Genomic DNA, 14,996 nt, shown 5'->3' with positions numbered 1-14,996 from the left:
AATGAGTACTTAAAAAGATCACTCAGAAGAACTAAAGCCCTCACGGACACAGCTGGCTCTATCACTACTTTGTTTCTAAGACTGTGACAGTTTAATCTTGCTATACTAATTAACTTCCTACTTCTGAAAATAAACAGAGAAAATACGATAGGTATAAAAAAATAGTGAACAATTGTTTTTGTGCTTTAGGTCTCTGTCAGTAATGTAAGAAAAGTACCACCATATGAAATTACTGAAAGGATTTTGAAAATTAATTAATAGTTGTGAGGAACTATGTAACTTCAGTAATAAACACTTATGACAACAGAAGTCTAGAAGAAAACTGACAGTACTGTCTTCAAAGCAGAGTTTTAACAGTTAAAATAAATGAGAAGCAAAAAAAATAATGACGTGAAAGCAAATTAATGAGTAGCTGCTTATTGATGTCTGTGCCAACCTTGTGTGGAATTAGCTGAGATTAGCGAGAGGGTAAATATCGCATATAAGTATAGAATTTATCCTAAACATACTTGCAAGACAGAGCAGATGGAAGCTTCTTAGGCAACTTTAATTTCAGCATTTCTGTTCTTCTGAAACCTTGACTTTACATTTTTTGTATATTTTGTGTTAATTTTTCACTTCCTTCTTTTTCCTCCTTCCCTATTTTTATTGGAAATATATTTTATGTGTGTCAGGTACAAACATTCTACAGAAGCAGGAAAAGAAAAATATTGAATTTACCTTTTTAATAAGAAAACATGTTTATATCCAAATCAATAAAATACCCAATTCTTGTAGAGTATTTATTCACTGACAAAAACTACAGCATGTTTGCTGTATTTTTCCAGGTTATAATTTACTATTAAAATTTTATATTCTATTACTATAGAATTGATCAAATTGAGACTTAATTTTTGTTAATGCAGATTTCACATTCCATAACAAGCTCTAAATTCTTTATCTTATTTCCTTTTCAAAAACAGGCATCACTGTTTCATTTTGCACTTTTTTTTTTAGAAAGCCTACAAATATCTGAAGTTTTCTATGTGAAAATATTTGTATAAACATTACTTGATTTAACATAAATACATTAACATATATCATCACTTTCTTAAGAAGCATTATTTGACAATTCAGCTGTAGCAGTCGAGGACTGATACCCAGCTGTTTACACAGTAGGCAGAGGTTACTTGCTTTAGAGTTCAGCCAACAGAGCAAAAGTGCAAGTTCTCATTGTTCCAGTACACTAGAGTCAACAATGTCTTCAAAATATGTAATTAGCAATTAGATTAAATGTGCTTATTTTGCACTTAAGTAGATCAAGTTAAATTCCACTGGCTGTACAGTGAAGAATTACTTTTCTGTCAGGAATATAGTAACATGGCTTTTGGGATAAAAAAATCTTGAATTCCTATTGCTGTGCAAAATAATTTTGTCTCATGAGTATCAAACATGTTCCATTGTTTTTTTCCCCTGTAAGACTGCAGCTGAAGCCTTATTATGCCACTTTTCTATGCTTATATTTTATTGAACACTGAATTATGTAGTTTACTTGTTTCATCCAGACTTTTACAATGGTGCTTTTCCTATTTCTATTCTGATAAATAAATACAAACAATCAAAATTAACATTTTTGAAATTGTTCATCAGCAACACGCTCTTAGTAGTGATGAGCAACCACTAAAAACCATTTTCTTTCTTCCTAAATGTTATCTTCCTATGTATTTTAATGACTGGGAAAAGCAAAAACACTGTATTCAAGATAGAACAATAAATATATCGCTTTGCCAAATGTTACATGCATGTAGAGAAAATTAGCTAGCTTTTTCATTGAGAAATTCTAAATTTCAGGATCTATTTTAACCCTACACAACAAATAATGATAATCCACAGTTGTACCCTGGCCTTAGGTACAGCCAAGAAATAAAGTATGCAGGTCACCATCAGGTTGCACATATCTCAGCCCGAGGTGAAGCTCTGGCTATAAATGTGCCCTTCTCCCTCCTGCCCAAGATCATAAGGAGAGCTGGAGATAGTGGGACAGCACTCATTATTTTTAGGGGTTAAGCCAACTACTGTCTTCTTTTTAGGTTGTTCTGGATAAGGTTATTTCCTAAAGTGAATATATATATATATTATTGATTGTAGGATGGAATGGGAAATTTGAGAGTCACTAAAAAAGGAATACGACTTGAAGGAATATCTGAATTTCTACTTCCACTATATGTGAAAGAAATCCATTCCCGAAAGGTAGGTATTTTTCATCTTTATTTCTTAATTTTCAGCTAATATAAATTGATCTCTTCAGTCTCAAACTACAAAGTTTAATTCTTACACCTCCTAGATTAGCAATCAGTAAAGGTTTGCTTTGAGAATATCTTAATAATGAAAGCTTCCTTCATGTCAATTTTTTTTTCTGAAACCCTGCTTGCTTCTTAAAAGAAATATTTTATCCTAAAGAAAGGAGATTCAAAACATGTATGTTTTATACTTCAAATGACCTCAGCACTGGGAATGGAATATTTGACTCTCATTTGATGTAAAGTCCAGAAAAACAAGACTGGTGATAAGTTCAAAATGCAGTGAAATAAGGAATGGTTTTGTTCTTTTTATCACTAGCTATCATGATTTCTTTTTTCATTTTTTCTTAATTTTAAGTTTTGTTTGGGTTTATTTTCCTCATTAGGTAGAGGAAATCCTCCTATACTATGTAATGTCTCTAGGATTTAATTTTTCAAAGCAAACCATTTTAAATCTTGTTTAAATATAATTATCATCTAGCATCAGATTATCACAGAGGAAAATAGAAAAGCAAGAAGTTTTGTACTATGAAATTCAGTGTAGGTAATTTTAACTCTTGTTTTGATTCAGTTATGCTGTTTATATTAACATTGTCAATTAATTTAAAAAATATCGGAATTCTGGAAAAATCATCTTTTTACCATGAGAGTGATTACCTATGATCAGAGTAGAATGTTATGGTTGGTTTTCAGTCAATCATCTGAAAAGAATTTTAATGTGCATACTGCAGCATTTGACAGGAATCACAAGTATGCTGACCATAAGTTACTTTGTGGAAAATTTTGTCTGTTTAAATCTGTCTTGTATGTATATAAGAAGTCTTGAGTACATTCAAAAATGAGATGAGGGTTTTCGATTTTTGTTAATTAGATCACCGTAGTGTTAATAAATCCTTGAGGTAGTCTCTTCATCCTCTTTTTCTGTAAAGCTAAGATCTCTCAATGTTTAATCGAGTAGCAGTGTTGTCCTAGGTAATGAAAACTTTTATAATATTTAAGTAACCTTGCAGGGAGCATACTTTTCATTCAAGGCTGCAGAACATTACTCATGATGTGTGCGTTTTTCCCATTTCTTTTTTATGAGTGGACAGTGTGTATTATTGTTCCATGTCCTGTTTACTGTATGCGAGAGTGTGTATATTCCAAATATTTGGAATATTTTCTTGCCTCACGCTTCATATTGCAGAACATTGGTTCTGTTAAAGAGAAGATGGAAACTTTTTTTTCAAGTGGTAGTAATGAGACTTGAGTAGGGTCCTAATTACATTTAGCTGCTAAAAAATCTAAAAAATCAAAAAATGTACACAAATGAATTTTATGCATACTTTAAGCATAATTATTGTAAAGGAAAGGAATGCAGAATCTACCAGATCTACCATTAGTCCTGTGAGGCTCATGAAAAACCAACCCTTGTCAGTAAATATTCTTAAACCAGCAGAAAATAGGGTTTGCTATTAACTGAACAAAATAATTCAAGTAAAATTCTTTTGGAATTCCAGGTTTACTTACATGTATGAAGTTTAAGGTGCTTATCTCCTAGATAATAAAGTAGTACTTATACAGGCTTTATTCTCATCTTGCAGCACTTTTGAACTAGGTTCACTTTCCAGTCTTATGCCAACTTGCTCAGTAGCTGTGCTAAAGTTCAGTAACTCCTGTATGCAAATGGGAATGCCATGAGGAACTGATGAAAGAAACCTCTGGAGCTGTATCCTGAATAGCCATAGGGTTTTGTAACGTCTCTGTGGGGTATTTCTACAGCTGTATGGCATCTGCATGTGACATGAGCTGTTTTGGAACTTACAAAATGCTCACAGTGCTGTTGAAATCTGAAAGTAAGCTAGGTTTTCTTAGCTCTCATCGCAGTTGGTAGTGACCTAGCCAAAACTGAGCAGATTCTGAGCAACAATTCTGCTCATCAGCTATTAGTGTTTACTTTGCGTAGTACAGACAGGAACACTTTTGTCTGCCTTTTCCATGGAAGTAATAATGACTTAAGTTTGATGTAAACTGGAGTTAAAATATTCTTTAAAATCAACAACTCGTTGCTTATTTTCTAGGAGAGTTAGTTCTTTAAGCCTTCACTCATTTGCCTATAAAAGAACACATCCATTCAAGTGACATTGTTTGATTAATTCCGGAGATGTCTTGTGACACATTCAGTAGTAAATGTGGAGAATCAGTATATTTCCTCTGCACTGCAGAACACAGTTTGTGGAATTGCCTCTGAGGGGCCTCCATGGAGGGTCTCAGCTCAGGAGGTCAGGTCTTCTCTGTTCTGCCATTGCAGCACAGAGCAGAGTGAGGTGGGAAGGCCAGGGTTATTAGCAGTGAGCTACAGCAGCCAGTGTGCTGTGCTATGCCTAAGAAGCATGACTGGAATTCTTGCACATTTGCTGCTGCTATCTTTTAGTAAGATCAATCCGAGAGTGATAAAAATGCTTATTGAGAGGGCAGCATTTAGCTCTAATTCTGATAGTGGATTACTGCTGATAAGAGTGCCCAACAGTCTGTTGAACAGGTAGGCGGTGCTGGGCTCTCTGCTGCTGCAATTTAAGTTTGAGAGTGGCTAGATTTGCTAGTGTAAAGCTCACATATGCTTAATGATAACCACTTGCCTGCTGCATACCTGGATACCCAAATATGATCCTTTATGCAGTGTTAAATGCAGGCCTTAAACTGCCTTTATCAAGAGAATGGTATTGACCTTTGTATCTAGGTTGAAATACTGACTTTTATCTTGTGATTGCTCACTGAAACCATGAATATTCAGGTAAATGCTAAAATACTTTGATTAAATCAGTTAGAAAACAAATGTATGTGAATTCTTAAAAGAAAACTTCTATTGATTTCCTTCTGACAGTATAAAATTTCCTTTCAAAGGGTAGTAGTGAAAAAGCCAGGTCGACTAAAATTAATATGTTCTTTTGTGTAAAAGTTGTGTAAATGAGAAGGCTACTTAAAGTGCACTGTTTCCCTTGCTCTACTCCTCTTGCTTTGCTCTTTTTACATATCTACGTAGTGGTGTCTGCAGAACTACAGGTTCCTACCCCCAAATCTATATTTATGCAGAGAAGAAACTTCTGTCTTTTCATCAAATAGCTTTACTGCAAGTCAGAATTTTAAATGATGCATCAGACCCTGAACAGATAAGGGCTCATTTGATCCTGAATTGACATTGTTATCCCCAAAACCAGGACATGTGTACTCTATGAAATAAATTTTACAGAGAATTATATTTTGGCTGTGAATGGTGTAGCTGTATACTTTTGATTAAGTTGCTAGCCTGAAACCAGTAAGTTTCATCCAGACTATGTTATATTTCCCCTGTTTATAACATTTGCATTGATATGATGCAAACTTCATTCTTTATAGTGTATTAATGAGAGGTATGAAATCATAATGCAACATCCCGAATTATTTCAATATTTCTGAATTAAATGTTATTATCATGCTACTGCACTCTTGAAGGGAAACAATCAAGGTACAGTCTTATTAGCTTGTCCTATAACAATAAAAGTGGTTCGTGGTGTTTTCTTGAGAATATAGTCCTGGCTTTATTAATCTTTTTCATTTGCACAAACAGTTCTTAAGGGCTGAAAAAAAATGAGTTTTCTCTTTGTTAAATTGTTTCCATTACATAGAAAGAAGTAACCCATTGTTCCTCAAAGTAGAGGATTGTTTGGGTTTTTTTTCACAATTAATAAGGCTAAAAAGAAATTCTCTGAAATTAGGGTGTGTTTTCCAGAGATCTCCTTAGAGAACACAGAATTTATTAACTGAATTTAAAATCTTTTGGAAAATGTCAACAAAACAAGGAATAGTGAATATATATAAACTTCTTACTGAATATGTAAAACTCTGATAACTGAGTATTTCTTGTGTTTTAAAATATGTGATTCTATATTAATTAAGAAATTGTTAGTGGAGTTCAAAGCAGGATTTCTTTCAGGTATCTTTTCCTCCAGATTTTTACTTTAGAGTAAATAATCTGAATATCCTTGTAAGTTAAAGAGATTTAAATGAAGAGATTAATTTTACACTGTTTTATTTCCAAATGTGGATCAATCTTGACAAAAGCAAATCTACAATATATTGATTTCATCACCATTTCTGTGAGTGTATATAATCATCAAAACAGAATTAACATTTGCTAATTTCAGCGAAATCATTGCATATATTTAGGTTTATGTTTGGGCCTTAGGTGCCTTTGTGGTAACTTTGAATTCTTTTTCTGAGAAAATGTCTTTGTTGAGCATCTCTCTCTGAGTGAGGTTGCAGCATAGGAGATCACATCAAAAGCCTTTATGAAGCTGATGAAGAACATGCACTCTTCTTGGGCATTGAGACAGGCTTATCATTTTGCAAGACCTCAGGTCAGGGCTCTTTGCCTTTACCAACCCCTGCTCAATTTGTCCCAACTACCTTCTTTTCATATCTACATTGTAATAATTTTCAGGGTCCCAAAGTCTTCCCTCCTTGCGAGATGCTTATACTCTCTTGTAAGGGCCTGCCAGGATGGGGGTTTTGTTGATTATGGGGTTAGGTAGGAGGAGTATATCTCCCACATTCCACTCAGACATGTTCTCTCAGAATTTCAAGGCCAGAATTGCTATATCTACTCTCTTTTCTGTTCTGTGAGATACCCCTCTGCCGTGCAGTCAAAAGTAGTTCAAGAATCATTCAGTCCTATCACTACTGAAATATATAGGTATCCAAGAAACTCCATTTACTATTGTGCACTTTTTTGTAATATCAAAAAAAAACTCTGCAAAGGTACCCAAAGAATCTGCCACTGTTATTTCACAGGATGGAATGCAATACCTGTTTTTGTAGCTACATGTCACAATCCACTGATATAAAACTTTAAATGCTTCCTAGTTCATTTTTCTGATACCTACTCTTCAAGCCTTACCCTTTGGGATCACTCACCTGTCACTAAGGATAAAGTCACTATTATGGCATTGTCCTGGTTTCAAGAACTGGGACAGTCATAAAGGACTCCTTAAGTCATTTTGGCTCTCAACACGATGTCATTCCAATAGTGTCACTTTTATTGGTATGAACAAGATATATGGTTTTCTTAATCACAAGTTTTGCCAAAGGACAAGTCACTCCTCTATTTGGTGGTGGTCTCTGGAGGGACTACCACTCTGAAACTGAGTTGGCTGTGCTCGCTCTTTGCTGACAGCTGATAAGAACTTCCATGATTCATGATTTTGCTCTTGATTTCCTATACTTCAATGGAATCTGTCGGGGGATAATTTAGTTGAACAACTTTATCTTTTGAACATCACTTTTTCATGTCAGCCACTACTGTTATTATTGGTGAGACTTGTTGCTCAGTCAAGGAGGATCTCTGCTTTTTACACTGAAAAATCTGATTTAATATTACCCATTTTTCTTTGGTTGATTACGGTTCATGAATCAAGTCATGAGGGGCCTATATCCATCCAATTTTATACCAGCCTGAGCAACTGAATTTGATTTGGGAACACTCCTTCAGATGGATGTGGGAAAGTTATTGAAGTTGGAACTGTTTTTTCTGGGGGTTGGTTGTTGTTGTTTTTAGCCTCAATTGCATTTTCATTTTTCCAAGTACTTCCTTCATGTAATACATCTGTGTTCTGCTGGGAAAAATTTCAGTGAAACCATGTGACATCTCAGTTTGATGTTCATAATGTTTTGTATCTGATTCTCACAAAAAGTGTATTTAGATTGAGCTGTTTTAACGGTATGGGCATCGTATGCTGAGGAATGACCTTTTATTTCCTGAAAAATTTTGAAATATTTGCAGTTAGTTGCAGTTTACACAAACGAAGCAATTATAGAAATACTATATGTTTAAATATAATTATTAATATTTCCATAGAAAATATGATCCAATACAATAAAGTAAAACAGATGACTTGTAAGTGACTCAAAAAGGGGGAAAATCTCTGTCTTTATCTCTTTGTATATGAATTTGCTTATATTTCTTTTTGGAGAACATTTATCCTTTGCATGACATTTTATAAACTTGAGGAACACCTTAGTTTTTGCTTAGTTTGTGCAAAACCTTAGGACTGTCCTAAACCTTAGGACTATGGATGCACAGGTAAAACTAAGAGGGAAAAATGTAAGTCATTGTGGCAGAAAAATATCCTCAGAAAACATTAGGCACAAACAAAATACATTAATATAATTTTATCTCCCCAAAATACTGATAGTTTTTGAGCCCTGACTTGAGGGCTGCTGAGATTATTCTAAATGTATTTCTTACAAGTTTGACAGTGTAATGTCCTCACTCTCAGGCCTTTGGTAGGGAAAAGACATTTTCACAAAAAACATTGTGTCTTAAGTTAGAAGGAGATACTTTATATCCAAAGACTCAGTGAATTAAAAGCTAAGAATATTCATGCAATAAAACTATAAGTCTAATGATGCTGGAAGTTGTCAGAATGCATTTCTGAATGGGAAATTATGCCTGCCAAAGTTGACTGTCTTCTACAACAAAGTGTCATGCTTGGTGGATGAGGACAATTACTATTTTTAATCTTGCCTTTAGTCTCCCATCACATATTCTTGATTGATGATGAACAGTCTAAAAAAACAGTGAGGTGGCCCGAAAACTGGCTAAACTGCTGGGTTCCAAGGGTTGTGACCAGTAGAGGCAAGTTTCTGATGGTGTAGTCGTGTGGTCAGTACTGAGGACAGTGTTGTTTAATTTCTTCTTTAATGACCTGGATAATCACAGTGCCGTCTCAGCAAGATTGCATATGAGACATAACTAGAAGGACGAGTGTACAAACAAATAATTTTAGAAGCCAAAGAGAACAAGAAAAATAATGAAAGCATTGCAGTTTTAACTGTTCAAAATTTTAATTATTTCCAACTCATTAGTAATAACACTCTTTTTGCTTTTCTCGTTTCACATCAGATGAATCTCAAAAGTATTGAGGGTAAAGATCAAATCACAACTTCAAAGATAACACTTCCAAAATTAATATAAGAAAGATTCTTAAGGTATTTATTCTGAAACAGAAGGTAGTGTCCTAAAGTTTGAATATGTAAATTCCAGAAATACAAGTTAACTTACAAAATAAATTTTACCCCTTATATATAGTTTTGTTTTTAAATCTTGAAATAAAACAGAATTGTTGCAATCTTCTTTTACTTGGTCAGTTTTGCTTTCAGAATACTTTTTGTCTTGCATGACATTTCTCACTTTAACAATTTGTAATGAAATCATATAAAGTAGTCAAGTCATTAATAATCTACAAAAACAAATATCAATAAAATTGCCCAAACCTAAATGCTGCTTGTTACAGATCAGAGGTGAGAAGTTCTGAACCAATTTTGCTTTTGGTTACATCTGTGACAAAGTCAGAGAAGCTTACTCCCACATTTTCATGACACAGCTTAGAAAAAATAATTCTTCTTCCTATTTATGTAATTTGTCAAAACTGTATTGTGTTAGAACCAGGGTTGTTGGGTGGAAGGTTGTTTTTGGTGGTTTTTTTCCTATTAATATTCTCAATATTTGTCTATCAGGAAGAATAAAAGTCCCTGAGCAAAGAAAGAAAATTGCCTTCTAACTGTTAAGGAACACACCTCCTTTTGGGACACTGTATGCAATATTGTGTCTGACATCACAACAGAGAAAAATGAATGAATATTTCAAAGCTTATGATGAAAAAGAAATAAGAATGAATCTCGTCTCAACTAGCTGGATTGAAATATAAAAGATAAGTTATGGAATAATTATCATGACAGTGTCTTATTAGGACACCATTGCTCTCCTAAAGGGAAAAATTGCTTGTTCCTTCACAGCTTATGATAGCCCCTACAAGCAGATACAATGATTTAATTTAAAATATTGTCCCTCTCCCATTTGAAATAAGCTTTTTATTTTCTTGCTTTCAGAAAGAACTAACTTGAATTTTACTGCCTCATAATAATGAACATTTTTTTGGGTTAAGACATCTGTGTAATTTCCTTGGTCAGTCTTAAGAGCCTGGAGTGTTTTATCCCAGATAGCAAGCATGCTTTTTGGTTTTGCACTTCATAGCATTTGTTGTCATAATATATATGAAATAATATAACCTGTAATTTCAGAAACAACTTGTCTCCAACAATGAAATTTTCTGCTTTGAAAATATCTTCATGGAGTTTTGTTGGGGTTTTGTTGGGTTTTTTTTTACCATTCCCTGAAGGAGTTCCCTGTTTATCTGGTGTTGTGACTTAAACTCCCATCTCTTCCATCTCCAGCTCTTCCAGACTATATCTCATATAGTTCTGAAATCCCTCCCTCAGTGACTAAAACTTCATGGGTTTTGTAATGTCAGATCAATTTCTCAGGAACCTGTTTCCTGAGAACTTCAATCAGTTCTGGGAAGCAATATGGCCACAGCATTACCTATATTGGGGAAGTATTAAGTTAAAATAAGGTAAAGAAGTTAAAGAGATGCAAGAAGTCCCACAAGCGTTTAAATGAAATAGTACAATTTACTAAAGCATTTTAAAATAAAAAATATCCTTTTTCTCTTTCCCTTTTTAGACAGTGCAAGAAATACATGTAGCCTTTTTTTTTTTGCTTATAGATGTTCAATACATGGTTAATTCAATTCATCTTTAAAATAGGTAGGTAGAACAATCATTTTCCTTTTTAGATGCAAAATAAGTACCACATTTCATCATCTTATGGATTATATTCTTGAATCTTTGCTAACACACTTACTTCAAAGCAGCTGGAAATTTATTATTTGAGGAAATGAAATGGAAGCATTGATTATACCATAACAAGGACTGTGTTTTGACACTGGCCTGCATCCAAGAGTGATGAGTAATGCTAACATTAGTTGAAAGCCTTGTTGACTTGAAGAGCATCCTCAGGAAATAATTGCACAAAACCAAACAATTTATGTTCTTTTCATTACCAAGTGTATGATTAGTGACTTCCTTAAATCTCACGCTATTATGATATGCTAAAATTTCAAATAGAAAACTTACCTAAGTTCTCATCTTTAACAAGTTATTTTTTAAAACTTAATCAAAACTGAGTTTTGATTAGACTCTGCTAATTCACTGAAATGAGAGGTTTTTTAAAGTCTTGGACTTTTTTTTTTTTTTTTAATTAAGATAGTAACTAAGTGTGTAGGTTTTTCAAGGCTAAATCTCCAAATTATGCAAACACCTCACATTACAGAAGGAAAGCCTTAAAACAGCAAAGTTCATTGCTGTGTGGTGTATTATTTCTCTTGTATATATAAAAAAGTAAGGGAGAGGGGGGTTTTTTTAATATTTTCTCTTTTTTTTAGAAATTCAGTAGGAAACACTAGCAAGGACTTCAAACTATAGATGGTGAAATACATGGGTGATATTAGGACAAAGGAAACACACAAGTAGAAATCTTATAATGGAAGCAGCTGAACACGTTAGCATTCATGGAATTGGTAATTATGGGTTCTGCATTATGATTGTACAATAACAGCTGAGGATTTACAGTAAAGTTGGCTCTTGGGCTTCAGCCAGAGGCTCATTTGTATCTTTTGCTGAATTTAAATCAGTTGTTCTGCAAAGGAACTTACCATAGTTCACAAAATTTGTTAATTTAGAGTGGCAATCTGTCATGCATAATTCTACAACAGTGACTACAGTACATACTCTTGCTGAACCCTTTGCAATTGTAAGTGGTAATTGCAGTAGTTGGCTGAAGGTTGATGTTGGATTTTCTTCTGGTCTGAAGTTGAAAATTTTTTTTAAAATACAAAATTATACATAATTCTGATTAGTAAAAGTGAAATATGTGTTGATACTAAACTTGGCACTCCAGTGGTGATTTACATGAAAGAAGCTTCTTAGTAGAAAGGAAATTGAATTTTACAGTATGAATACAGAATGGCTAGGGTTTTTTTTCCTCTGGCTAGATGAACATATAAATTACAAAGTTTGGACAAAGTTTACTTTTGCCTCTGAGTTTTTCCACTGATATCCGCCAGATTAGAATCTTCCTATAAATATGAGGTCCCTCTGAGTATAGTAAAAATCCCAGAAGGAAAGTGCTCCATACTTGTGGTTTTATTTTGATAAAGTACAAGCATTTTGGAATGTCAATTAACTCTCCTGACAAGCTGAGCCAAATACTGACACAGAAAATGCAGAAAGCAGATTGGCTTTTTGCAGGAGAAACTATTTTACATTCTACAACCAGCAAATTAGTTTTAAAAATATCATATAAAAATATTATTATGACTATTTAGATCAGAGATACTATTGAATGTTCTTTTAAAATACAGGTGCCGCTTCTCTTATAAAATATTCTCTACTAGAATGCAGGGGGGTTTTGGAACAGTGTGGATTATATTGAATAACATACTAATTTTAGAGTAGCTTCACTGGTTGTTCAGCGTGAATAAGGACAATAAAATTTTGTTATTCTGAAAGTGAGGAAAATTATCCATTAGCATAATAATTGATGTGACTCATACTGCTCAGATAAACTGTTGGAATTTCCTGAAGGCAGTCAATGCAAGAACAAAGTGGTCTCCCTTTATCTTTTACCATAAATGGTGGTGATTGAATACTTGAGAAAAAAACAGTCAAGTTTATAGAAAAAGACAGGTGTATTGTGGCAAGAGAGGAAAATCATCCATATATATAGTTGTGGTACTTACTGTTCCTTTAGGTTAGGAGAGAGGACAAAGGGAAATGGCTTTAAACAGAAAGAGGATAGATTTAGATCATACATTAGAAAAAAATTCTTTACTGTGAGGCTGGTGAGGCACCAGAACAGGTTGTCCAGAGAAATTGTAGATGCCTCAGCCCTGGAAGTGTTCAAGGCCAGGTTGGATGGGGCTTTGAGCAACCTGGTTTAGTGGAAGGAGTTCCTGCCTATGGGAGTTGGAAACCAGATGATCTTTAAGGTCCCTTCTGACATAAACCATTTGATTTTTATTTCCTCAAATTTTTTCTCTCTTATTAGATGAAAAACAATATCTTCAGATGGTTCTAAAGCTGTCACACAAAAAAACCACAGATATTATTAGCTGAAATATTGTTGGTACTGTATGCAAAAATCAGGGTTATATTCTTCCAGTTGAAGACCACATTTTTTTTCCTAACTCCATATTTTTTTCTTTGCATTTTAAAGCATTTATCAATTTCTCTTTGGAGTCAGAAGATCATTAAAAACAGGTTTTTAAGTAAAAATAGAACTGGTGTTAGGATTTGTGTATTTAGCACTATTCTGTATCTTTCTAAGGTTTGCAGGTGTTTATTGGTCTGAGTTTTTATCTGTGGATTTCAGCAATTAGATGTAATTGCCAATCAAAATATTGGAAGAAGCATCTGATGAGCACAGCACAGATGCTTTATGTGTGATTCCAGTAGTATAAATCAGTATTTATGAGGCACTCTATAAAGAAATCTGTTGCATGTGTGCATTTTTGTAAGAATAACAGGCATAAATCTCGTTTTGACCTTGAGTTTGGCATTCAGAAGATGGTGTCTATGTACATCCGTATTATCTAATCTCTCCACTCAGTTCCCAGTTCAAGAACTATATATTTCACACAATCTTAGTGCAATGAGAAAAAGGTGGGCACCATTACCCCTTTATCCCCCAGGTATCACAGTTCCTACATAAGAACCCCCTAAGCACACACTGAGTACAGGCATTCACTGCAGTTGAGCTGAGATTACAGGGTGTGCTTCATAGTGTAAAAGGAGTTACAGATTAAACCAACATAATATAACCTTCCTGCTTAATTCCCTTCCATTGAATAAATTAAGTTCAGTTTTGGAACACAAACAAGTAGATTTAAGGTTTAAACATAATTTAAACCTTGGTTGTGGATACTAGAATCTAACATATGCCTCAGCTTTAGGCTGAAATGACCCCCTGCCCTGGTAAAAGAATTCAAAAACCTTCAGTTCTCCTAACACAGTAATGAAATCCTTTATGAAGTACAGAGACACTTGCTTCACACCATCAGAGATTTTCTATGTGAATTTAGGGTGAATTGATAAAACACAATTAATTGCATGCTTGGGTCAGTTTCTACTTCATGTACAAAATTTTGTTGTTGAATCACTTATCCCTTAAAACAAACTACTCTTGAATCAAATAATTTAAAATATAAAGAATGTGTTTCCCTATAGAAAAGCCCACAGACATTTTTATGGTTATTTTGCTTTCTGCAGATTTTTGATTTTTATGGTTTTGGAATAATAACTTAGTAATAATTTTAAAATTTAAATCCCCCCCAACATTTTGATTACTCATTCAGGGTTTTTTTTTAATAGACCAGTTTAACATTTATTCTTTTAGACAAATTGCAGGTGAAGGACTTACTTTCCAATTGCTGAGCATAGTCCTTCAGAATTTCATCTTGTAGTCCTTTTCAAATGAGATTCTAGTTCTTTAAAACAGAATCTTCTCTGATCCATATGATAATATTTAGCATTTCAGTTTTCAACAAAAGGGCACTTCCGTAATGCCTGTCCTAATGCTTTCCAAATACTGTCCTTTGGTATGTGTTATGGCTCGGTCTTGCCGCATGCAAACTGAATTTCTTTCTGCAAAGCTATGCTGGAATATGCAGAAGAATAACCTCAAAAACCACAAATACTATTAATGTTGTCTCCTAATGCTCTGTCCTTAGTACTGCAAGTTTCATTGTAAAAGTCTGTTGTAATTGGATCACTCTGCTGCATGTATAACCAATTTCTCACTTT

General features: G+C 33.9%; 1 protein-coding gene across 3 annotated transcripts in view; it reads left to right on the top strand.

The window, feature by feature from the left end:
- SGCZ (sarcoglycan zeta) overlaps positions 1 to 14,996 on the top strand; it is a gene marked incomplete at both ends in the record, with an annotated part of 382,627 nt that overhangs the window by 275,761 nt on the left and 91,870 nt on the right. For 2 of the 3 annotated variants that reach the window (XM_083862033.1, XM_083862031.1), the window contains one exon: positions 2,128 to 2,229. The exons of the other annotated variant lie outside the window; for it this stretch is intronic. In XM_083862033.1, coding sequence (XP_083718159.1) covers positions 2,128 to 2,229 — 102 coding nt within the window. The remainder of the gene's footprint in view (positions 1 to 2,127; positions 2,230 to 14,996) is intronic. 3 annotated transcript variants of the gene reach the window in all.

Source organism: Zosterops lateralis (genome assembly GCF_965231275.1).
Source record: "Zosterops lateralis genome assembly, chromosome: 5".
In the NCBI taxonomy this organism is placed as follows: domain Eukaryota; kingdom Metazoa; phylum Chordata; class Aves; order Passeriformes; family Zosteropidae; genus Zosterops; species Zosterops lateralis.
Note: the sequence above shows the minus strand (reverse complement) of the source record. Positions and strands in the feature narration are given on the sequence as shown.